The 25,505-nt window shown below is 40.4% G+C and overlaps 3 protein-coding genes across 3 annotated transcripts in view; 2 read left to right on the top strand and 1 right to left on the bottom strand.

The window, feature by feature from the left end:
* Positions 1 to 1,457: 1,457 nt before the first annotated feature.
* On the top strand, positions 1,458 to 5,451 carry LOC146473531 (kelch-like protein 18). The gene is made up of 5 exons (XM_085118183.1): positions 1,458 to 2,520; positions 2,987 to 3,133; positions 3,725 to 3,893; positions 4,247 to 4,381; positions 4,837 to 5,451. Exons 1-5 carry the CDS (start codon positions 1,572 to 1,574, stop codon positions 5,255 to 5,257), a joined length of 1,821 nt encoding a protein of 606 aa, XP_084974309.1. The 5' UTR covers positions 1,458 to 1,571; the 3' UTR covers positions 5,258 to 5,451.
* A 69-nt stretch (positions 5,452 to 5,520) lies between these two features.
* Positions 5,521 to 17,332, bottom strand: LOC146473530 (uncharacterized). Its single transcript, XM_085118182.1, has 14 exons — positions 17,108 to 17,332; positions 16,711 to 16,908; positions 15,147 to 15,906; positions 14,944 to 15,047; positions 14,271 to 14,360; positions 14,002 to 14,085; positions 13,768 to 13,864; positions 12,928 to 13,016; positions 11,294 to 11,396; positions 10,336 to 10,518; positions 9,348 to 9,506; positions 8,658 to 8,787; positions 7,478 to 7,560; positions 5,521 to 7,219 (listed from the first exon to the last, which is right to left on the bottom strand). Exons 1-14 carry the CDS (start codon positions 17,215 to 17,217, stop codon positions 6,005 to 6,007), a joined length of 3,405 nt encoding a protein of 1,134 aa, XP_084974308.1. The 5' UTR covers positions 17,218 to 17,332; the 3' UTR covers positions 5,521 to 6,004.
* Positions 17,333 to 17,336: 4 nt separating this feature from the next.
* LOC146473529 (uncharacterized) overlaps positions 17,337 to 25,505 on the top strand; it is a 33,965-nt gene continuing 25,796 nt past the window's right edge. Inside the window, exon 1 of the mRNA XM_085118187.1 lies at positions 17,337 to 17,447. The gene's annotated coding sequence lies outside the window, so the exon portion shown is untranslated. The remainder of the gene's footprint in view (positions 17,448 to 25,505) is intronic.

The following is a 25,505-nucleotide window of genomic DNA, read 5'->3' as shown; positions in this document are numbered from 1 at the left end:
AGTAGAACCGCTTTCTACTTTTGCAACGGCTCGCAACGGTCGCAGTGGTGAAAAAACAAGAGTTTCACCGTGTTATACCACTTCCCGAAAGTGGCACTCAAGTTTCAGCTAAAAATTTCAACGTGTAACGGCGGCTTAAATTTCCCAGGGTTTTCCCCTGGGAACGAGGTTGGATCCGATTAACAGCGCATATGAACGAAGACTTTGAACTGATAGTAGATTTGTAAAAAAAAAAAAAAAAAAAAAAAAACCAAAGAGATGAAGCTGTCACAAGCCCTTTTGTTGCATTCCAATGCTCAGTGCTTTAATCTACTTTGCAAATAAAGAATGTAAAAATTAATTATGTACCCAGCTGGCTAACACTAAGGGCGCGTTTCCTTGGGACAGGATATGCCGGATTTTCCAAGATCAGAATACCTCGAAAAATTCAGTATATGCTTATTCTAAAACATTAATAAGAATTTGATTTGTTTACTTTAATTTAGCCATTTGGATATTTTTCGTTGCTGAGCAACTTACACAACATAGATTTTTCAGTGTATACATGTACTTTTTTCAGAATACACAGAATATGTCCTAAAAAAACACGCGCTAATGAGGTTAAAAAAAAAAAAAACAGGAATGAGGTTGAAAAACAAAACAAAATCATTCACAGATATCTCTTTCGTTGTTGCAAGTTTTCTTCCTTTGTCTGTCTGTCTCTCTCCAGTTTCCTGGCACGAACTTGTGACTTGCGCAGTCGTTATTCTGCCCTGTCGCTCACAATCTCGTTCCCAGAGGCTGCGTTCCTTTTGGTCAGCACCAAGGAAGCAGGAACGTGTGGCCACCGAAAATCCTTAAATAACAAGGACTGGAACCAGGTTTGTGAGCCCGCGAGAATGGGAACCCCCCACCAAATCCATGTTTTCGCGAAAACCGCTGGGCTCTGAAATCTGGTTTACCTTGTTATCTAAGGTCTTCCGTGGCCACCGCTGGCTTAAAACGCGCACGCGCTCTGGGGACGAGATCCCAGACGTGTTTCAGGCCCGCGGAGGCCACCTGACCAAAAGAAAAGCAGCCTCTGGAAACGGTCTTGGGTGCCCCCGTCTTGGGTAATGATCAGAGTGAATTCGAAACTATTTGGTTGAAACTCATTTTTCCTTAAAGACTTAAATAGTAAAGATGGGCAACCATTTGGGTTAACGCTTACTCTAGGTGAGTGCGTGCTTACGCATAAGTTCCAAACTGATTGTCTGCCAGTGGTTTGCGCGCGCATTTATGTCTCCTCGTCAGCTGGCATGACTTATGATCAGTAATTTCAGGGCAAGAAATTTGGATGAAATGATCAATGAAAAATAGCGCTCATTCCTCAAACGACGTTTTCCATGTACGATTTGAATTGATTTCCAAATAATTAATGAATTTCAAAGCAATTTTCTCTGAATTATGTAATAATATTGACGTAACTCCTCTGCTTTAATTACGAATTTTACGTCATAATAGAGAATGCTGTTCTTTGTTGAGAAAAAGCTAACTCAATTTCAGACAGTTCATATGGTTTTGCGATGTAGCCCATATGCGGGAGAAGTTTTATGCCGTCCAAAAGGCGTTCGTTTCACAAAAGCCTCAATAGCTTGAAAAGGAAACTGAGTATGGACGACAGTTTCGTCTTTTCGGACGAAAAGTACTCCAGGGATGTATTGATGCGATTATGCGGGCTCCAAAAACAAGGCATCATGTGCGATGTAACGATCAAAATCGAGGATGAAGAGTTCTTTGCCCATAGAAACATTCTTTCCGCTAGCTCGGACTACTTTTTCGCCATGTTTAACGGAAACATGAAAGAGCGCCACGCACGAGAAGTCACAATCAGTGGCGTCGATAAAGACAGCATGAAGACGATCATGAATTTTATATATACGGGAGAGATCACACTGGACTGGAATAACGTCGAACCCATCCTACAGAGCGCAAACCTCATGCTTGTTCAGTCCGTGAAAGACGCCTGTTCTCGTTTTCTCGAAAGCAGACTAAATGTCAAAAACTGCATCGGTATTCAAGGGCTGGCCGAGACATATGCTTGTCACAAACTGTACGGGGTAACAAACACTTTTATCTTTCAAAATTTTACAAACGTGGCCGAGAACGAGGAGTTTCTTAATTTGGACAAGAAACAGGTAGAAGTCTTATTTCAGAGCGATGACATTTCGGTGGAAAACGAGGAAAAGGTTTACGAGGCTCTTCTTGGCTGGATAAACTACGATCTAGAAAACAGACGCGAATTCTTTGTGGATTTGATGGAGCACATTCGTCTTCCCCTTGTTTCTCCATATTACCTCGTCGACGTAGTTGAGAATGAAGCGCTGTTTAACTTATCGCCAAGATGCAAGGAGCTCCTTCAAGAAGCGCAACATTATCACTTGCTACCAGATCGGCGTCAGCTTCTTGATAACTCAAGAACGAGGCCACGAAACTATGAACGTTTTTACGAGATACTTGTCGCCATGGGTGGGAATGGAGACTTCCAGAATCAGAGCACAGGTTTAAGAATATTTGTCAGCTTTGTGTATGACTTTATGGTCAAACCAACTACTAGTTTGGACACGAACACGTGTGTAATATAGCGCAAATGCCAAGTGAAGTTACACTTTAATTGCTTTCGCACCTAAATGTTTGGAATAAAATGCTGCATGCTTTTCATGCTAAAGTAGAAGAAGGTGTGGACACATGATGCAACTCCACTGTGCGCATTGAAAGAAAGTTTGGCCGGCACTTTGAGTTAGACGACGAAATTGCAGATGGTCTTAAAAATTATTATATTCTCGATCACGCGTTTCCCTTGTCTGGACGTGCTTGATACATATAGTTTTGTTGAAGTTACGTTTGGTTCATTGTTGAGTCGCTTTGCGTCTTGTGGTCATTAAATAGATTGAAATAATCTTGTTTTTTTTTTGAACTGACAGCAGAAACTCTGTAACTGTATATTTGTGTTTTTTTTTTATTCCAGTTTTTGGTTTCAATGCAGTGACCCACCAGTGGTCAGACCTGCCCAGGTTTACAAAGGATCGTGGTTATCACAGCATCACCAGCTTTGGAGGAATGCTCTACGTTACTGGTGGTTATTGCAGCGTCAACTCCGAAACACTCGACTTAGGTAATACAGTTGGCTCATTCTTTCGCAATGAATCTCGATAACTCGTATCGACCAAAACGGTTCGAGCTTCCGAAAGTTCGAGGAAATTAGTGTGGCAAAGGAAGGAAGGAAAACTGGGGGACTTGTTTTTGCTTCAATCGGTGTGAGTTTCAGGTTTCGTTTTCTTTTCAATATATACCTACGTGTGGCTTGGAACAAATTGATAGGAATGAAACAAAGAGGCAATGGAACGAGGTAAATGAAATTCTGATTTATCCTGGGGAATAAGGGAGTTAGGGGTGGGGAAACGAAATCAGTCATTTGCATTGAAAGTCAACCAACAAAATCGGTGCCCCATCGTCTCCAATCTATTCAGTTATTCGCTCCAGCTGCTACCTCTATCCAGCTTGATAGACCAATCACCTCAAATGTACCTTCTTAATTACTCTAGCTTGATGTCTTTTTTTTAGCAGATAATTTTATTCGGGAATCACTTGAGAGGTTTAGAGAGGTCATAGTCGAGTTATGGAGCATTTCAAAGGCAAACTAGGCGTGATAACACTGTCCTTTGCCCCTGGCATCCTTAACTATATACCTTGTTTTTGTTCTTAGCCCAGCGTTATGATGTCCGCCAGAAGGAATGGCACACCATGCCTAACATGCTGACACGGAGAAGCAAGCACGGCTCGGTAGAGGTTGATGGTCATATTTATGTAGTTGGTGGCTACGACGGGCAGGTCACACTCAACACCTTGGAAAGCTACGGCTTCCAGGCCGCAAGGTAATGAAGTAATCTGGAGACAACATAAATTTAAAAGGAAAAGAGTTCTGAAAGTTGTAAGGGAGAAAATCCCAAGCTGATGTTGGCGGATAAGGGCGGCAATGCCAAAATTACGTGTTTTTCAGCCGTTTTGATTCTGCATTGGTTAATTTGTGCTGAAGATTCCGGCTATTTTGGATTAGAGTAAAATGCAAAGGCAGTCTTTATTTCATCTCCGTATCAACCTGGTTGTTGAAGGTGGCGTTTCATGCAGTAAAGTGGATTGCACTAGTTTCAACATAATACAACCGAAGACAGTAAGAAATGAAAGAATCAACGCATTTTCACTAACTGCCGACTAAATTTGTTTTAAGATGGCGAGCCAGGGCTCAGATGCCGACCAGGAGGAGGTGTATCTGCGCGGTTGCTCATGGGAAGTCCATTTACGTCATCGGCGGCCATGACGGATCAAGTATTCTGAACACAGTAGAGGTTTATGATACTACCAGGTAACAATCAATAGATTAAAGTTCACGTACACGAGGACACACATTCAACCAGGTCATTCGCCCCTGAAAAGCTGTGTAAAGTACTTCCACCGAAACATTGGGGAAACCTTAGACTTGCTCCAAATCGCTTTTTTTGCGGGGGGAGGGGGGGGGGGGGAGAGGGGAATTGTTTTCCTTGTGGACTAAAGAGATTTTTGGTGATTGAAAGTTCATCATAACCTGGGAAATTTAACAAAATGTTTAAAGGAAAGAAGATGGTGTTGGGCAAGATGTCTCTAGATCGGCTTCAAATGCGGGTAACGCTCCATGACGCCTACCCGAGTGACGACTTATTTTCACCTCAAGTGTTCCCAACATTCCACCGACAAACCAAAGAACGGAGCGACTATTACTCAGCCACAGTGTTCGGCGTCCATGGCCGGTTAGTTTATAAGCTGTGTTTTTATCTTATTCAGGGACACTTGGAACTCAACAGATATGCCACCCATGCGCGACAGGCGTTCTTTCCCCAGCGCGGTTGTTGCAGACGATGAAATGTACGTCCTGGGAGGCTATGACGGAAACGACACTCTCCGATCCGTGGAGTGCTTCAACTTCAACACACTCGAGTGGAGCCAGGCCCCTCCGATGGGCACTCCGCGATCCAACGCCGGCGCATGCGTATTCAACAACAAGATCTACCTCGTCGGCGGATGGGACGGAATCAGTTTGAACTCGGTCGAGTGTTACGACATCGCCACTCGTGTCTGGCAGCGCTTGCCATCTCTTCCTCGACCCACAACTGGCGTACGATGCTGTTTTTTATCCTTCCAGTCTACGAACGAACAGAAACCCAAGAACAGGGGCAGTCGCGGACACATGTGTATTGTCTGCTGACGGGTGTGGCTCTGTACTTGGCTTTGAGAATGCTCTTGAACTGAACTCTTCTTATCTGACTTTGTTCTCAATTCCATACCTGTTCGTTTGTAGACTGAAAGGCTACTTTTTCTCTCTCTTTAAAAAAGTTAAATCAGCTTTTGTTTCACGTTAAGCTGGAAAACATCCTTGCAATAAATACTGGTTTTGAAGCAGTGACGTCTTTATGTCTATTGTGCTCGAAAAAAACTGTGACATGAAGGAATACCAGGATAAGTCCAATGTAACAAATAAACACTCATTTACTCTTTAATGTCACTTTACATTCCATGTGTTAACTCCTTACTTGACTCCATTCTGCCCGACATTTGTATTTTTATCACGCATAAGTTTCCTTCCCTGGAACTACATTTTAAACCGACATAGGAGCGCTGGTATAAGATCAATGAATCTAAAACTGCTATCAGCCCTTCGATCTTCCTTACCAATGATCGACTAAAGCCAATCGAAGAAGAGTTACTGTTGAAGAATACGAAAATCTTTCCTCGAAGAAAATTATACAAAATCGGAACCCAATAAAGTCGGTCGGAAACACTCGGAGATTTTAGTAAGATCGTTCCAGGACAATAGACTACTTTACCTGACTTCAGTTTCTTTGGTCAAATTATTTTCAAACCATGGTAGCTTCTGTTGCACGAGGCGAATTGGAAAAATATTGAGGTCAAATAACAAAATTTATTTCTTGCTTTTGAACTGTGAAAGCGCAAACTAGTCTAACTCAAGCGAATCATCATAGTTATTAGACTGTAAATCTGAACAGTGTGCAACAGCGCTTGTATGTAAGGTTAACGAATTGTCCGTGCCCACCGTTGCAGCAGTGCTTTCCGCACCAGCACTGGTGGCCTGGGTACCACCCAATCTTATTGTTGCAGTAGTGGTTTCCGCACCAGCGATAGCAGCCTGGGTATCACCCAATCTTATCGAAATACTGTCGGGACCTTCACTCTCATAAGCCTGGTCCATTGCTCCTATACTACAGCCGTGACTTTTCTCGTCTAAGTTTGAAGCCGAACCCTGTTCAGTCTCTGTGTTGGCCTCTGTCGTTGAACATAAACCTTTAGTCGCGTCCTGTAAGAGTTCGCTTCTTGAGCTCGAGTTTTTTAATTCTGTTGACGCTGATAATTCGCTTGAATTAAAAGAAGCCAAAGATTCTCTGGTCTCACTTGCAACTTGCTGGCGACACAGCCGTGAGTTTGGTAAAGACTGAACATTGGTTCTTGTTGGCGCTTTTTTCTTTTGTACGCGAGAGCCCTCAACAGAAAAGGCCTTTTCTCCTGAGCTCCTTGAGGATTTACTGTCGATATTAGCAGAAGATAGAGCAAGCTTCGAAGCTGCTTGGCTCTTCTTAGACCCAGAAGAGCTGGCAGCAGATAAAGGTCTTCGGCTAGAGGTTTCTCGAGCTAATAAAGAACTGTTTTTAGCGTTGGACGAATGAAATTGGGCTGCTTTGTCTGTACGCTGACGAGAAGTTCCATAAGGAGGTATATCATTTAAAGAGCTTTTTGATGGCAATGATTTTCCACGGCCTGACACTGAAGCAGAAGAGGGTCTTTTACCCGAAGAATTTCTCGAAAGTGAAGAACACATTCTTGAACTTCCCGAAGATACAGAAGAGAGAGATGACGAAGGTTGCTTCTTTTCAGAAGCACCCTTTGAAGTCCTGCTTGAAGTTGAAGAAGTTGGTCCACGATACGAAGTTGCACTGTTCTGAGCAGACGAAGGCCGTATAGAAGAAGGCCTCTTATTCATGGGAGCAACACGGCCAGTCCGATTTTGGTGGCCCCTAGCCGAAGAAGGCCTCTCCTGATTAGAGCTTCTGTTTAGCTGCCCATCAGTTGCAGCACTTCCTCTCCCCACTCCTCTGGCGCGGGAATGAGTTCCAACTCGTTGTGAAGCATTTCCGGTTGGTGGTCTGCTTGAAGGCTGTCAAGAAAACGACAAACAAAAAACAACTTTCTGATGACTATCCAAATAATTATAAAGTGAAGCATTTTGGCAGCAAAAAGTTAATCAAAATTTGCCTAGTCCCTATACGGCTTTCTCTCAGGCCCTCACGATTAATTCGTTTCGGTGAACTAACCGAGGTGAACCGAACCACGTGACCCGAAAGGGACCGAGATGAAAGACAGAGAGAGGCCTAGGAACTAGACAAAATCAAAATGAGGATACAATGACATTTACCGGCGCTGAGTTCGGTCCGTTTCTTCCTACCGCTGCACCTCGACGATCCGATAAATCACCACCGAGACCACTAAACACAGCGCCTGAAACAACGAGACAAGCATAAATTAGCTGCAAGTTAAAAAAGTACTTAGGCAAAACTGACAATTAAGGTAGCAAAAGGGAAAGAACCAAAAACAATCATGACTGCATTACTAGAAGCGCAACGGTCTCGGGAGAGAATAACGTCAGGCGTTATGCGTCAGCCATTAATAAACGCGTGGTTTAATTTGTTGCCTTGAAAGTAGGTTCATACTCATTTCCATTCTCAAACTGACGTTCACTTGGACACCTTATGAGGTTTACACAATGTAGTATTCTTTGTCGTCACAGTCTGACGTACACGAGAACAGACCCCCATTTATCGGGCAGAGAACCGAGTTAACAGAGCTCCAGTTAGGTGAGGGAGAGCATTTTAGGTTTTAGCACCGATCTACAGTATTAAAGGGGAAGTATCATGGGGCTTTTGGTATCTTAAATGATGAAATAAGGCCTTCAATCAACTGCCACATAATACTAGAATGACGAGAGGAAAGAAATCAACTCAATTCTTGAAAGGAACAACTCGTGATCTGTTCTAGTGCATTTCTGAAACAAAATCGTGAGAACTTAATTGAAAAGCATTAGCCTAACCTTTTTCAAGTTTCAATCCATAACAACCTACCCTGTTTCTGGCCAGAGGCACTAATCGACAGTTTTATTGTACTGGGGTGATAATTTACAACAAACGTAACAATTATTTCTTTGTTTCTGCTGACAGACAAACATTTTTGGGTTTTGAAATGACAGCAAATTAGCGTGATACTTCCCCTTTAAGGGTTACGCACTGATTTGACAAACGGTTAGCTTTCATTTCTTGTGATGGGTGACTGTATAAACAAGTTAAAAAATTACAATACTCGGCAGCTACTCCTCGTTGCTGTAGTGGTTATGGATAGACTCAGGTTCGACGCCTCTCCTTCTTTTGCGCTTAAGTTTGAAATAAGTTTAACTTCATGTAGTCAGTTTGAGATTTGAAAAAGACTGTCGACCTTGCGGAAAGTCTTCTAAACCGGCGACTGAGATTCCGGGACGGGATTCTGACAGAAAAAACCTGCATGTACTCATTCACAAAGTGTACTTCAGGTATGTTTTACAATACCTTCCTTTATCTCTCGTTGGGTAGCGAGCTTTAACCGTTTCCAACCCTCTGATCGAGTCACCTTAAAAAGATTGCCTCTGATGAATTTCACACAATCGTTGTGCAAGCTGACCACAAGATCATCAACTTCCTGCAACAGAACAAATATACATGCAATAAAAATAAGTTTGTAGCCGGTACAAGATGGTGGTGATGATGACACTGATGTTGCCGGATAACCGACTATTAAAACGGTTTTGACTTGAGCGTCGAAAGTAATTCGCATTCGCTTTGGTTTTGCCTTACTACGTTCTGTGATTGGTTAGTAAAACCCGCGCGACTTTCTCAACCAATGGCAAATAAAACTACTTCCTAATCCTTGCTTGTACGTGTTTTCCCGCGCTTGGCGCCGGTTACATGTATTTTCTTCGAGTTCTGATTGGCTCATTACGCTGTTTACGTGGGTGATTGTTATTGCGGTACAGAGTAAATACTTTGGTTTTAGTTTTATGACACTCAATTGAAAACCGCTCTACAAAAGATAAACATGAAAACTTAATTTCGATGTTGAAAGTATTAAACTTTGGTACAAGCCAATTGGAGACACTGTACTAACTAATCCATCCTACAAAGTCAAACTTGGTCTTTTGCAAGAAAAGCACTAAAATGTACACTGCTTAGCTTTCTGCTCATTGAGAAAACACTGCTAACCTCTGAGTAGCACTGCTCACCCTCCTCCATGGCCCTTAGTTTAAGGAGCCTTTCCAACCTGAGAACGGCCCTTAGTTGGTCACAACAATTTTCAATGGCGAGGTTCTTTTTCACCGCCGAAATAATCTTCTCTAGGACAGGAATAGACCATCCTATGCCCTGCAAAGAAACAGAAGTGTGTTAAAAGGAAGAAAATGTCACCGTGCAGCATAAATGTTAGCGCCACGAAGAAGATTGTGAGGGTGCTTCCGGATGTTTCTAAAGTGAAAGGAACCTTTGCTTACTGTCACCTCTCTACAGATGTCGCGTTTTCTTTTGCCAAACGCCCATCCATTCACCATTCACGATTTGATTTATCAGCCTCTTTCATAAAAGCTTCCATCTTCTTCCTCCCCTCGCCTCTGTTGTATAAGCGCCTGAGTCCTGAAGCTGGCTAAGTACATTTGCGAGAGCAACAGCGAAGACGATAGACGCAGAATGCACAAGAGTTTTCGATTTTTGTACAGGCAATACCGACTAACCGTTCACCATAACCTTACTGTTACAGTTCCTGTTATTGCTTTTTTTTTTTTAAGATAGTTTATTAATCAAAAACCTTGCAGCCACAGGCTGAATTACGTTTGATTTACAATAAAATATATAATACAATAAAATACAAGGCTAAAAAAAGCTTATATAAAAGGACAAAATATATAATGGCTGGCTGTTTATTAAGATGGCGCTTTGTTCCACACACTCAATAAGCGCCCTGTTTCCATTTCAGCACCATAGAATTCGCGCCCCAGGAACTAGACGGAATCACCACTCTACTCGTTTTGGACCACCAAAACCTCTCTGTTCGAGGGTAGCCGTTGTTTTTCGTAAGCATATATCAAGTTAATCATGGTTTTTTTCAAAAGATATTTGCGGGCGATAAGCTTAACGTCATCATGTATTGGAACGAAAACACGTTAAAAAAAAAAACACTAATAATTTATCAGTTATTTACCTTAAGGATTTCATGGAAAGTTGTCTCATCAACCAAAGAAAAAAAGTTACTAGCGATGAAAAGCAGACAGGATTCTTCAATAGAAGAAACGGCCACGTGGACTGGCTCAGTCCACTTGACCAGCGGTGTACAGGAAGACAGCCTATCACAGTGGTTCAGCACTTCGATGGCGGATGAAATGACCTGGAAAAAGGACGGTAAAAATTAATTGGTTACTTATTACAGTGAAACTTCTTGGAGAAACTGCAGAATACTTGGGCACTTCAAAACCTGAATAGGTACCTTCGCATTTAGTATTACTCGTGTGTTTAATGGCGACGTGGCTACGGGTCTACGTGGTAAACGCAACGGTTTTGACATCACGCTTCACGCTTAAGGAACGAGGTATATATAAAACACTTTCTCTGTATAGTTTGCCGCACAGAAGTTACAACTGAGGTATAGGCGAGTTTCGGCATCACGCTTAAAGAACGAGGTGTGTGTAGCCATTATTTTAGAGGTATAGCTTTCAAGTGGCCGGGTATTCTCCATTTAGTGTCCGCTTAATACAGGTCCGTTAAAAAAATCATTCCGGCGAACAGACAGATAGCCGAGTTGATCAACACGTTTAATTTTACACTTTCCCCTGCAATATTCACTGCTAGAATTCCAGATCGTTGAGAAAAACAACAGCAGCAATAGTAAAAAGAAAAGGTCAAACGGACAGTTTTGCCCAAAGTTTTGTACGTCAAAAGTGCCACGTTCCAAAGTCGTGTTTCAAGCGAGGACAGAGTTTGTCGCGATCCATTCTGCGAGTAGAGCCTTTCTGGAAACACAAAAGCTCCGTAACGCTTTCCTTTCTCCTTTTTCGTTGGGAAGAGGCTTTGCTTGAAGGGTGGTTGCACTTAGATCGCTTGTTATGCTGAAAGAATCTGGCAAAAATCTGTGACGATTGAACTGAGGTAAATAAACTACTTACAAAATTTTGCTGTATTTCTGCAAGGACTTCTTCTTGAAGCTGTTTGGGAAGGGTGGTAAATCCTTTGGTCCCCAGAACACGATCAAAGTGCTTTGCCATCCATCTATATAAAGGAATAAACAACAAGTATTGACCTCTTCTACCCCAAATTGGCCAGGCCGACCATGAATGAATGCAGCTGACTCTAGATCCGAGATCTGTCGTTCACATTCTCTAGTCTTTTTTGTTGTGTTCTTTGCTAAGAAAGAAGACTTTGCTCCACAGTTATAACTGCTTTGTGCTGCGAAAACCAGAGTTTATCGCCAGTCGTGCGCCGGAGCCGCTTATGTGTTGACTACGCCGGAGACATCATTTCTGTTCATGTGGTTTCCACTTCTTTAAAGGATGATTTACAGCTTACGACAGGCCTACGGTCGCCTACGACACGAATTGTTTCGTGTAAATCAAACCTACAACTCGATTACGACTGTCGTGTACGTCACAAAAAATGTCGTAGGATTTTAAAACATGCGGCAATCGTAGGTATAGGCAATGTTGAGTGACGAGAGTTGTGTGCGATTTTTGCATGACGCGAGCAGCGAAAACCCAAATTTTTGACCAGACCATTCACTTATATTCAATTGGAACAGTAATTCCTGTGGTGCAGTTCTTTAGCTCTGCTTTTACCAGTTTTTACAAAAGAAAATCTAACATTCGTCTTCCATTTGCCAAATTTACATTCAATAGAGACGCAAACTGCCTTAGAGGTGCAAAACTCGTCCAATTGCGTGGCGACCCTAAGAACGGCTGCGTAGGAGACAAGTGTAACGGCGCACCAAGCCAATAAAACGGAAATGGAAATTTTGTGCATATACGGTGAGATAAACGATAGACCGACACGATGAATCTACTCAGTCTCTCGTTCATCTTATATGTCCTGAAATTATCATCAGGTTCTGGCTTTTGAAATTTTGTGCCAATGGAAAATAATTTCCGGTTCCAAAAAAGTGGTTTACAGTCAACTCCCTTTATCGCGGAAACTCTCGGGACCACGAGGTAATGTTCTTAATTCAGTCAACTCTCTTTATTGCGGGCACCCTCGGGACCACGAGGTAATCTCCTTAAGAGCGAGAGTCCTGATAGCGGGAATTTAATTCAGTCAAACGTCTGTAATTTATTTTTGCCGGGTTTTTAGCTGCAGTCCGTATTATCGGGTGTCCGTAATAGCAAGGTGTCCGCAAGGCCAGAGTTGACTGTAGCGGGAATTTATTTCAGTCAAATGTCTCTTATTTATTTTTGCTGGAGATTAAGTTGCTCAGGCTGTCCGTATTATCGGGTGTCCGTAATGGCGAGGTGTCCAAAAGGCGAGAGTTGAGTGTACCTCCGAAGGTTTTTCGTTTCCTGGCGAAAAATATCCAGAATACCCGCGCGTCCCATTTGTAAATCATTGTGTTTTTGTGGTGACCTCTTTATATAAACCCGATGGTTTCTCGAGGTCTCTTCGATATATCTTTATTGCTCCTTTTGTAAAAACTTTGTTGTGTTTTGTGGCAAAAAAATCAGTAAATTTCAACCGGCCGGGCTAGAAATTCTAGTTTGGCTAAATGGAACGCACCCCTGTTACAAAAAAATCTGAGTGGAAACGAGTGACTTACTTGATGCAAGATTTCTTGAGGTCACTAAGACTGAACAGTTCTGCCATTTCTAAACACTCAGAGACACCAGGGATGCATTCACCACAAGGCTACAAGAACAAAAATCACCAACTGCAATTTACAGGCAGAATTCGAAGTGCAACCCTTTGGTGAAAGTGCCATCGCCCTCGGATGAAATGGCATTTCATTGTCTTAGAATTCAGAAACATTAAAACCAAAGCGAACACACAAACCATACAACATACAAGTCAACCAACAGCAGAGTTATGGAGCTGAGAGATAAGCAAAAGTATACATTCACTATTTAGCTACTTACAGAATAAATAGAGAATTCGTGCAAGAGGAAGACCCTGCTCAAACCGTATGTAACAACTTACTTTTAAGTAAGTTTAAAAACTTACTTCAGACATGTAATGATCAGCTAACAATATATTCCAGATTTGTTACTACAGCTGTACGAGTATCCATTTCTCATAAAATTTGACAAGGCAGCATGCAAAGTAAATTCTGTCAGAACATTTTTTTTTAGTTGGGCTAGCAGATTTCATCTACGACTTGCACAACAGGTCTCCTGGCTTTGAAAAAGAGCTAATCATTAAGGGTGTCACTCTAGGATATTGAGGTTCCAACTTGCCAAAGAGGAACCTTAAAACGATTTTTGTGCACCCTTCAAAGGTGATAAGCTGCTTGCACATCCTGTGTTTTTTACTGACTGACAGTTAGCCTGAGTATCAGGCTTTTCGCCACTCCCCCCCCTCCTCTGAGTATCAGGCTTTTCGGCCACTACCCCCTCCCCTTAGGAAGGTGTGATACTCAGGTTAACTGACAGCAGTCTCTTACCTTATGAAACAAGTGGCATTTTTCAATTTTCAAAGTGCGTATTATGACTTCTCTGAGCCCTTCAAGACCATACATGTCCACAAGGGGCAATGTGTCACTGGAAAAACAACAACAACAACAAAACAATGAAATTCAAACAGTAAGTTCAATTTTTTGATCCAAACACTTAAAGAGACAAATTGGAGTGGTTGAGATTAAAATTCTTATTAGTTTATATGTCAATAACAAGCTCACCATATGGCTGGTACATCACTCTTCACTGAGGCAGTTCCTCCATATATGTACTTCAGCACAGTCATCAGTCCATCATAATTCACCCTTAAATAGTCAATCAAGTATGCATTTGTCAACAATCTTGCAACTAAACGTTTCGTGAAGTCTGTCAGGTATGAAACATTTGTATCACTAAAGTATGGCATATACCAAAAATGTCATGCATACCCCTCACCCCCTCCCCTGCCTCCCTTCCCAGAGGCAAGCTTCAATAAGCAAGACCCACTCACCCAACAAGAGGAATCTCTTGAGTTTTTCCTTCAATCCAGTCTCCATGTAACATGGCAGAGAAGTAATTAGACCGTGCACATAGAATGGCTCTGCAAGTTAACAACAAAACAACTGTTACAGAAGATATACATGTACACTGATCCATTAATTTTATTCAATGAAATAGAGAAATCTTACGGGTAGTTATCATATCCTATATACAACTACAATAAAATTACATGGTAGTACAATATCATGATCAATTTTTCTTGGGAAGGTTTTACCATGAACTAAATTTAAGTCAGTTTCTATTGATGGGCTCAATATAACATTCCATAAGAATTTATTTTATTGTTATTTTAATAAATAATAATAAATTATTATTGTATATAGTTATCATTAAAGATGTTTATAGGCTTTTAGAGCTTCAGATATTTGGTTTTGTCAACAGAGTTGAGAATTAAGGCCACCATAAAAAAGATTTATGTGCTGATGTTTTGTACTTGAAATGACTCAGCACTCAAATCTCCTCATGGTAAACAAACTATCTTATCAACTCTATCAATAATATTGATAAAACCAAACATCTATTTCCTTTCCCCCAACCAACATAGCAAACCCCCTTGTCTTTTAAAGGTTTCAGCTCAGCATGTTTTGCTGTGTGAAGATGATAATATCACTTGGGCCACTTACTTATGGGCCTTCACTCTTCCTCCATTCACCAGGAATGTAACATCTGATCCAACCTCAGAAATCAATATTTGGAGCAAATCCTGACCAAGACTACAACTGCAACGCTGACAATATAAAATAAAATATAAGCATTGGTTAATTGACAAATGATTGTAAAGTTTTCAGGAAATGGAAATGGACCTTCACTTAATGCTTATACTCACTTCTAAGTCATTTTCTGAGGTTTTCTTCAGTGTTGTGTGATTCACCACAAGGTCAGGATCTCCTTGTTTTGACTGAAAACCATTTTCAGTGTCCGAAGTAAGTTCACAAGTTCTCCCAGCTGTTGGTCTTTCTCCATCAACCATGCCATTACATGTGTCATTTGCATCATGATCAATCAATGTCTGAGTCCACTGGCAGAGAGATTCAGTAGGACTTTCTCCAACAGCCATGTTATTAAGGCCATCAACTAAGTCACAAACTTTGAATTGACTTGCATGGTACAAGGATGAAGGAGAGGTACTTACTGAAGTGCCATTGCTGTGCATGTTGTTGTTCAGTGAAGGAGGACTCTTAGATTCGATACTAGTAAGCTTTGTATTAGATGCACACATACAAGAAGAGACACATTGCGATGGGTTTTTGACATCAGCCTCTTTGTAATTATTTTGTTGAGAGTGTTCCTTTTTATTACTTACCAGTGAAACATTGCCGCTAATAATATCCTCACTGTTGGACATATCTGAAGCGCAGTCTGACTGTGTGCAAGTGGCATCTTCTTGCTCGTCAGAAGTCTGAACTGACGTCCCATCCATGGATGCAGTAATGCTGTCATGATCACGTAGATCTGACTGAGTTCCATTGCGGGTCTCACAGTTTACAAGTACACGATTTATCTGAGCAGAACCTGTTATTGCCTGTCTTCTCCATGGATAGCTGGCCTCATCAAAGTCTTTGAAATCATTGTCAATGTACGCAGATCTTTTAAAAATAACAACATGAGATAGTTCACTACTTATAAACATGACTTGGATTATCACATTTTCCTGAATAACTGAATTACAGCCAAAGTGCTTTGGATTGTTTGTCTGACTCAGACTTGGCAATTATTCAACAAATTCAAGTGGTGATGAAGTCTGATTAAAGTCACACAAATTTATTATTGTGCAGTTCCAGAAAAAATCCATACCCACCCCATGGAAGGTAATTGGAAATTCCCAGGGGGAGGGGTGTCTTAAAAGTCTAAAATTTTAGAAGCAAAGTATGAACTTTAAACTAAACTGGAATTACCTGTGGGAGAGGGAGGGGGGGTAGGGGGGGGGGCAAAACAAAAAACCTTCTGTAGGGCGAGTATGGATATTTCTGGAACTGCACATTATAAAAAGGAGTAGAAAAAGGTGGGACGACAGCATTAATCAAAGTGATATTATTTGAAAAAATGTTATTAAGTAAGTTAAATTGAAGGTGAATTCCTGGATTAAGGCCTTTAAATAAGAAGACTAACTGTCCACAGTCCCCTATTTTTGGTATGAGCACACTGAATTAGTTCAGCAATCAGTAAAATCTGGGGAAAACACAAGACTACCATTAGGGAGTGGAGGTGGGGTCCACTCCCCATCCCCAGTCGAGAGCAATTTTATACTCCCCCCACATTATTGCCTAGCATGTTATTCAAGATAGATGCTGGCTCAATGAACTCACTGATTGGCCTCAGCAAACAGAAGGGGAATTAGAGGGCTGAAACCTTTTTTATTGACTAAAGAAGGCACAAAACACTTCTAGTACCTTAGAAACGCCTCAAATTCAGCTACTTCTAATCCATTAATCTGAATGCACGTTTGGACAGAAACTGGTGAGGCATGCCGTGGAAGAAAATACCGGCAGAAATTCGGTGCCCTTGCTCTGAGAACGACTGAGTGAGCTTGAAATTCTACATTCCTCACTATAAACAATATGTCGCTGAATGTTGTATCACCAAAGAGCCTACAAGTGAATGAGAAGAAGAAAAAAGATATTTACTCTGACACATTTATAAGTCACATTGAGTCAACTTGAAGGAACTTGAAAAAACTGTTGATCTTATAATTTGAAAATCGCACAATAACTGAAAACTGAAGCTACACACTTGTATGATATTAAACTTGATGAGCTGGCAATAAAACATTTAAATTTAGAAACAAACCTGGACAAATCTGAGACCAGATCTTGCTTGACGACTTGACGTAGCTTTTCTCTTGCATTTTCCTCTCTTTGTTTAAAAGCTTTGCTCTTTGGAAACGACGTGGAGCTCATAATTCAGCATAAACACATAGCTGATTCAGCGAAATTCACCGAAACGACTGTTTTCTGCCAGGCGTTTCAAGCAACAACCAAGTTCGGTCCAGATCTCCCCGGTCAGTATGTAGATTACAGTTAGCACCTGTCCTTTGGTTTAATTTTCGTTTATCGTTTCTGCATGAAGTCGTTTACACAATATGTTCTTCCTGCCTTTTGTTTGAAGTAATATTTTGGCGAGCTTACAGGTAAGTGTCTGTTTTTATTTTGACTTCCTTCCTGTGAAATAACTTTTAGAATCGAGCGCGGTTAAGATTCAGAAGATTCAGTGGCGACTGTGGCGCGTAAATATGTTCGTCCATGCGTCAATGATTTAAAACACCGCAAGGCAGCTGAAATGCGGTCAGTTTTTTTTAATAATTCCATTGAAATTACCTTTAACTTAAAAACTGGGGGCTCTAAAGGTTGCCTTTGTAAATGGCAGCTGCTCAGAAGAATCATACATAAGGATTATAAAAACAATTTTAATTTTGCGGAACAGATGGAGTTGACCGTTCATTATTTATCGCAGCGGATGGGGGGGGGGGGGGGGGGGGGGGGGGGGGCACGCTGAGAGTAACCTTGGCGATGGTGGACTAGCAACCCATCCAGCACAACTCTCAGTTGCTTCATGCTGCAGAACCTGGTTTAAGCTCTGCTGTGTGGGTCACCTGAGGCTCATGTGTGACAAAACATGTCATACTATTTTTTCCAAGAGCCCACCCTACTACCTCTGTATGTAGTGGATTAGCCTGTAGCTCATCATCATATGTGTCGCCTGAGCTCACAATTAAATTTTTCCTTATCTTCTGAGATATGGTACACTACTGATGCCCAATGCATGTAGCTGGCGGTATTATTTAACGAAAATCATGCTTATCCTTAATTTCAAGAAATTATACTTTTAGGTGAACCACATGCTTGATTTTACCTTGAAACACCATAATTTGATTGACAATTTTAAATTACTCAGTAAACCGAAGGGTATTTTCATTTATTCCAGTCTTAGAGTATATTTCTTGTAACAGAATCTTTGACAAGACATTCACAGAAAGCTGTGGCTGATTTCCTTTCCTTTTCCCCATCATCATCATCATCATCATCATCATCATCATCATCATCATCATCATCATCATCATCATCATCAAAATAAGCATAATAATGGAAACTTTAAGTGCCAGTTTATTTAGCACTGCAGTGCTAAATGAGAGACACTGTAAACAAGAAAGAAATAAATCATACAAACTAAACATATACCAGTATCCATCTCAGAAAAAAAATCCCACCTGGCAGGGAGGCTTGCAAGTCTGGCTCATGAGGTTTTTAACAGGGGACTGCCATGAAACAAATTCTGTCTACTGGTCAGGGAGAGGACTTGAGACCAGGACCTCTAGATTACAAGATTAGTCTGGTCTGAAACAGAATTTAATAGTTGGATGGCCACACCCACCCCAGCCTCCCTGCAGAGGAAGGGTTTAAACTAATATTGTTAGTATATCAGAGGATGATGCCCAAGGCTTAAAGATTGTCTGAAAAATGCTTGGGGTATGGGAACTCCCATATAAAAGTGGTACCCCATAGGGTGCTAAAATCTTAGGGTGGTACAATCTAAAATGACTTCCAGCAGAGGTATGCAGGTGGTACCTTTTAGGATATTGAGCTGAAAAATATGAGAGGAAGTAAATGTTGAAGCAAACTGACTTGGTACCTCTTAGGGGTAAAAAATTGTTTAGAGCACACCAACAAAACAGAATTATGGTACCTTTTCAGTTTTGGGGGTTCTTTAATTTCAAAATTTTCAACAGTAATTCCCCTGGTCAGTTGCTTGTTAAAGCATTTTATAACAAAAATTAAATAAGTAGCGCTGTTTGACGTTTCGATGTTTCAAACATCATTATCAGGAATAAAGAAAACATTTGAAACCCCGACATCAAACGTTTTCTTCATTCTTGATACTGATGTTTGAAACAATTTGAAACGTCAAACAGCGTTACTTTTAATTTTTCTAATAATTCCCCTCACTTTTATATGGGAGTGCCCCCCCTCCATCCCCTGGGGAAAAATGATTATGAGGAGAATCTTTAGGGGCATCCAATATACTCGCAGGCAGGGGTAATTATTATTTTATAACCCTTTATTTAATATCTGAAACACATGCGCTTTTCTATGGAAAAGACAAAACAGCTAGTGATTGCCGTGGCAGAATTGCAGTGAAATAACTGCAACGTAACTAGTTTACAAGATTTTATTAATACTATGACAACATTGGATTACAACAACTAAGACCTTAAATTGTTACGTTATTTCTTTGTTTTTCTTGTTGAAAAAATTGGGCAACTGCTATTGCCTGATAACTGCCATCCGATTTTTTGCCATGTGATGTGTTTTGTCCAATTATTAGAATGCATTGAAATTTATTGTTGGGTTATAAACAGATTTTTCATGCCACTAAAGTTGCACAGGTACTGTACATGGAATTATTTTTGTGCCAGGCACATCTGAAATTTAAACCCTTATGACTTAAATCCCGGCATTTCAGATCCAACTATTGTTTTGATCTGAAATGGGTTTATGTCATAAGGGTTTAAGTTTTGAGTAGTATTCTTCCCCCCCCCCCCCCCTTCTTACCAGCCCCAGGCTACCTACTTTCAGGGTTTGCCTTTCTCAACTTTTCTCTCCTAATAAGAACATACCTTCCCCAAACTTATTGTAAGAAATTAACGCTGACTGTACGTGTGTTCATTAAGGACGGTGCCTACTAATACCGAAGTATTTTTGTGCGGCTTATGACTATGTGGGAAAAACAGATCTTAGCAAGGCCTCTTGGAATCCAAAAAGAAAATTTAGGGTAACCATGCATTTTTCAGAGGTGATTAAGCAATAATATCTCTAAAAAGCGCCAACCTATAAAGCAATGTATGGGATTTTTTTTCCTAAATTGATGCTTAATTATCTCTGAAAAATGCATGGTTACCCCTAATTTTCTTTTGAGACACCAAAAGCACTTGCTAAGTTCTGCTTTCTCCGTATAGTTTTAAACCGCGCAAAAATGTCCCTGCATTTAAGTAGGCACCACCCATAGGAAAGCCGAGTATCTCGAGATGTGCAGAACGTATGCACAGTAACAATAGTAGGCACCGTCCTTAATTAACTACTATGTAACATGACTTGAGAATAGAGAAAAGTTGTTGGAAGAACAAGGCAAAATTTTTTATGTAGGAAATCTTGTATTTAGTTGAGGAAGATTGTCTTGATGACACTATAAAACAAGGGCAGTCTTCATTTTCCCTGAAACCAAAACCAAAATTGACCGGAAACAGGTATTCAAATCGCTGTTAGTTGATCCCGAGTAATCAGACTCCATGCATGTTGAGTGAGCGACCCTGGGGTCTAAGGGATTTAATAATTAGATTTAGCTGTGCTATTTATACTTCCATGCCTTTTACTGTCAGGGTTCGCCTGTGCAGTAGCGGTTATCACATCTGCTTTGAATGCAGAAGATCAAGGTTCGAGTCCTAATGCCTGTGAACCATATTTTCACATGTATAGTACATTCTTGCCTAATCAGTGCTTTATTTAATTGCAACCTTCCTGTCTTAATTCCATTAGATATTGAACTTTGACAGATGGCAGTAACTAGATGCCATTTTTGCCCTCGTTTTGTTTGATATCTGTAGCTATGTTGTAGGCATGATCAACCAAGTGAACTTTTGTTTGATCAGCTGTGGCACTTTATTTAAAGCAATGCAAGTCCTCTGAGGGGACACCAAGCCTATAATGGCCTTGAAGTCATTGAAGGGGATGCAGATGTTGTACTAGCTTGTCTTTCCTTCAGTGTTGTCAATGAAAAAAATGACATAAGAGGTGACCATGTGCTGGGGAATAGAGCTGATAGAGCAGCTGTAATTTCAGCTTTAAAATGTTTCAGAAATTGTGTCATCAAGGGATATTACCTTTAGAAAAACAAAGGGAAAGGGGGGTAGGGTGGGGCTGCAGACACCTACAGTTCTGTGACCTCTGATTTCAAGACAGCTCTTTGGAGTGAAAATGAATTCAAGCTACAGTTTCAAACCTGCTTGTAGTGCCTACAGTCTTAAATTAGGCTTTTTTTTAGTCTCCTACTAGAGAGAAATAACCTTGTATGTTAGTGTGGGAATCCTGTCCATTAGGACCAGAATTTTTCAAACATTAGTGGACGGCAGTTTGCTGCACATTTTAACATGAAGTGTGGACCACAAACCATAGGTGCTTTGATTTAATGGCATGCATTTTCATAGCTAACCATGAAATGAGAGCTCAAAGTCAAACCACAGGAAATGGAAACAAAACGGATTCCTCAAATTGTCTTTTATTTATTTATTTATTTATTTATTTATTTATTTATTTTAATTAGTTCATAGTGTTTTAATATCCCTGGAAGTTACCATGTGTATTTGATTCAAGTTCATCTAAATTAATTAAATTATTTGGGTTAATGCTAATAGGCTGACATTACTGCTCTGGGCTCAGTTGCTCAAAGCCCGATTAATCTAATCCTGGTTTAGTGTGAACTTAGATTCAAGTTATTACAAATCAATAACGATTTCTTCGGAAGATTTTTGTCCCTCTGTTTTGAAGTAGACGTTTCTTTACAGTTAGCTCAAAATTTGCTTTTAAAAGCATGTAAAACTAGCGAGCTTAAAACCTTCGTTAACTTTTAATTGTGGATTAGCAGTAATCAGATTTCGAACAACCGGACCCTGTAGATGCGATAATTGAGCATTCCATAAATTATATCACATCTTCAACAGTTACATGTAATCCCCATATATCCAAATTTGTTTGGGTCCAGAACCCTCTTGGAGATATATAATATGCCTAAAAAGCTCATAATTTTCTCTTTCAGCTTAAAATAATAGAGTTCATAGTGTTATAATATAATTATGGGGTAATTACCATGTGTATTTAATCTAAATTAATTAAATTATTCGTGTTATTTGGCTGTTGATATAATTGAGCATTCCATAAATAATATCTTCAACAGTTACAATCCCCGAATCCAATTTTTGTTTTGGTCTAGACCCTTTGAACATGAACTATGCCTAACGAGCGTTGGGGTTGGTTTCTCTTCTCAAACTCATTTAATAATAATTCATGAAGAGAAAACAAAGGAAATTAATACCTTGAGGGAACGGTTTGGAAACGTGATCTTTATAACTATTATCATAAAATTTTAACTGTGAACTTTTGCTTTGAATTTCGCCAAGAATTAAATATTAATGGTTTGAAAAGCTATTTCAAGAATCTGAAAGAGTGTTTTGTCCAATTTCCAAACTCCTCATGCACATAGTTTGGGAAATCGGTTGAAATGTTCTTCCTCGTGTTTGATATATTACTTGAATTGCAAGCTTCTTACATTCATCACATATCACATACTGGTGTCAGTGACATTTTTTTGCTAAAAGAATGTTGTTACAGATATATCTTATGAGTGGCAAGCACAATATCTTAGGCAATTCAATAACTAGTTGGCGGGTGATGCTCCTCTCAGCCTCCTCCTTGCCCCCTTCACAGCCCCATAGATAAACCTTGTAATCATTTTTAATTATTTCAAATTTTCTTTGTAGTAATATCGCAATTTGCTTCTTAGCGCGATGATTTTACGAATAAACGCTTCTTCTTCATATTTCAGTAATAGCGAGAAGTGATTTCTTAAAACTTTACTCACCCTCTAACCTTCAGACCTGTTTAATTTCATTCCCAACCCTATTTTCAGACGTGGGCCTAGTTGCAGTTGTTCAAAACACGATTAAGCTAACCTGGGATTATTGTGAACTTTGTTCATGATCCACCCACTCCTGGCCCCACTGAAGAGCACTTTAATAGGTGGAGTGCGCTCCCTGCTTTAACTTATTATATTATTGTTGTGATTCTAGTTTAATTACTAAACTATGACAAATTTTCCTTAAAAGATTTTTGCGCTTCTTCAGTTTTGACCTAGTCTTCCCTTTACCTTAAGCGTGAAAATGTTCAACGAGCGAAATGCCTGGCCGTTTCCTTTTATTTCGCGTAAACATCCTAGGGAGGCGAAGATGTTTCGACTATATGCCAAACAAATCGCTAGTAAGTTCATGCATTTGTTTTAGAAACGGAAAAAATCACGTTAGTTATACGGGGATGTCATGGTTAAGTTATCGCGATTTTTGCACCTATCGCATTCGAATTTCTCAGTTGTGGAAATCGTTATATATAGAACGTCGGAAAATGGGGTTAACCACTTTATTTGGCCCTAAGGAGCGCGCGATGGGGATGCAGTTTTCAGTATTTTTGTATCTTCAGCGAGGTATTGATGTCACTACTTTTTTTCCTAAAATGGCGTCCTTGGAATTTGTTCGAGTTTATTATACGTGAATGTTTTTATGAATAAGCAGAACCCTGGGACACTTTTCAAACCAAACTGTCAAGGTCTGTCCTGGCATCGAAGCAAGCTAGCAAAATCACGTAAAAACGTTGTCGTTGTAATCGCGACCTCAGCATCAACCTGCGACTGCGTTAAAATTATAAACTTTTTTTTTTCATGTTATTTATTTCACCACACATGTTACAAAATCAAAATACAAGCGGTACTCGCGAGATGCGAAGTCCTGAGACTTATAGCCCCAAAGCCTGCGACCTGCTCTTCATATAAATCACCCATAGCTCAGTGGTTAGAGCATCCAAGCTAGCTATTGGATAAAACGTTACCGATCAATGCAACGAACAGTTGTATATGGGAATCGCCCCTCTTCCAATTCTATAATTTAATTCCGGGGAGGTTACACCTTATTGCTTTCGTTTGGCGCGGGGGCGTGCAAACAACGGTACATTTTGATGATTTATTGCATAATTGATGATAAAAGGGTAATCTTTATTTTATCCGTCAACTGCCCACTCATATCAAAAACTGCCTTATGTTTTTCACTGGTATTTCTGCTGTATGAGGTGTGTAGATAAGTGAAAATACCATTAGAGGTCAAATATGTCAGTAGTGATATCAGAGACAGGAAATCCCATTTAAGGCATTTCTGCAAGTTTTGCTTCCCTCAGCTCACGGAAAGGAGCTAATTGCTGGCGATGTGTTTTCAAAGCAATCTGTGTTCAATAAATACCGGCATTATTGACATCGGATGTATGACTAGGGGCAAAGTCGCTCTATTTTAGGTGATGTTGTCAAGTAATACTTGCCCTCGTTTTTAAAATTATGGTGCATATCACCTATTTTCAGAGGAGATTTTGACAGCAAATTAACACGACTAACAGGGTTTGGAATGGATAGAATCCTTATTGAATGACTCTTATGTTGCGATTTGTGATACAGCGATAAAGCACTGAGTCCCAGGCAGGTAAAGCTAATTTGAAGTGCTCATTCAAGCCCATGGTGGAGTAAATTGGGAGGGGGGGGGGGGGTGGGGGTACTCCCCTATAAAAGCTATATAGGTATTTGTGGCGCCAAAGGGTATGGTTTTCAAACGTTTTGGTCTGAAACAGGGGACAGATTTTGACCATTTTGGTCTGAAAACGGGTATAGATTCTAGAAACCAGGTCTGAAAATGGGCACAAGATTTAGACGCCAGGTGTGAAATTACATATTTTGGTCTGAAATAGATCAGGGTTTGGAGAACCAAGCCGCCCACCAACAATTTCGGGTAGTACCCCTCCCCCCACCCTACCCGCCAAAGGAGTAAATTGAGGCGATGGTGCAAGCGCTGCGCTCTTCCGTTCTGTTCAAGCCTGACCGAACTTGGTACAGTAGAACCCCGCTAACTGAACTTCCGAAGGAAACAAAAAATAGCTCGAGTTAGAGGGATTGGTGTTGAACTTCAAGTATCCTGTTAATAATTAACAAAATATCGTGGTTTTATCGTTTTTTCACAATCACGAGTTACTTTGGTGCAATACTTTTGTTTTAGAGAAGAGACTTGACAAGATCGTTTAGTTTGGAAATTTAGGCAAAATTTTAAGAGCACAAATGCTGAGGTCCAGTTAAGGTCGTTTCCATACATTACAACCGCGTTATCAAATAAAGGAAAAGAGTTCGACACGTCAATCAACTACGTTCTGAGATTTTGAGGTTTACCGACCGACATTTTCAAAGTAGATTTCAAATTATTGGGGTAAATTTGAGCCAAGGGAAAGTAAAATTAGTTCGAGTTAGCGCGCGGGGAGAGCGAGTTAACCAATTTCGAATTACATAGCGGGGTTCTACCTTAGAACTTTCACTGGTAGCCACGGAAACGGATTAGATAATT

Source organism: Pavona decussata, unplaced genomic scaffold (assembly GCF_977016875.1).
Source record: "Pavona decussata unplaced genomic scaffold, jaPavDecu1.1 SCAFFOLD_93, whole genome shotgun sequence".
Lineage (NCBI taxonomy): Eukaryota > Metazoa > Cnidaria > Anthozoa > Scleractinia > Agariciidae > Pavona > Pavona decussata.
Note: the sequence above shows the minus strand (reverse complement) of the source record. Positions and strands in the feature narration are given on the sequence as shown.

What these genes read in the sequence shown, in the direction of transcription:
- LOC146473530 (XM_085118182.1), bottom strand. Translation starts at nt 17,217, where the DNA reads ATGAGCTCCACGTCGTTTCCAAAGAGCAAAGCTTTTAAACAAAGAGAG. An exon ending in AGTGATGTACCAGCCATATG is followed by an intron (nt 13,865 to 14,001) that starts GTGAGCTTGTTA and finishes TTGTTTTTCCAG; the next exon opens with TGACACATTGCCCCTTGTGG. An exon ending in CTCAAGAAATCTTGCATCAA is followed by an intron (nt 11,397 to 12,927) that starts GTAAGTCACTCG and finishes TCCTTTATATAG; the next exon opens with ATGGATGGCAAAGCACTTTG.
- LOC146473531 (XM_085118183.1), top strand. Translation starts at nt 1,572, where the DNA reads ATGCCGTCCAAAAGGCGTTCGTTTCACAAAAGCCTCAATAGCTTGAAA. An exon ending in CTCCGAAACACTCGACTTAG is followed by an intron (nt 3,134 to 3,724) that starts GTAATACAGTTG and finishes TTTTGTTCTTAG; the next exon opens with CCCAGCGTTATGATGTCCGC. An exon ending in GAGGTTTATGATACTACCAG is followed by an intron (nt 4,382 to 4,836) that starts GTAACAATCAAT and finishes TATCTTATTCAG; the next exon opens with GGACACTTGGAACTCAACAG.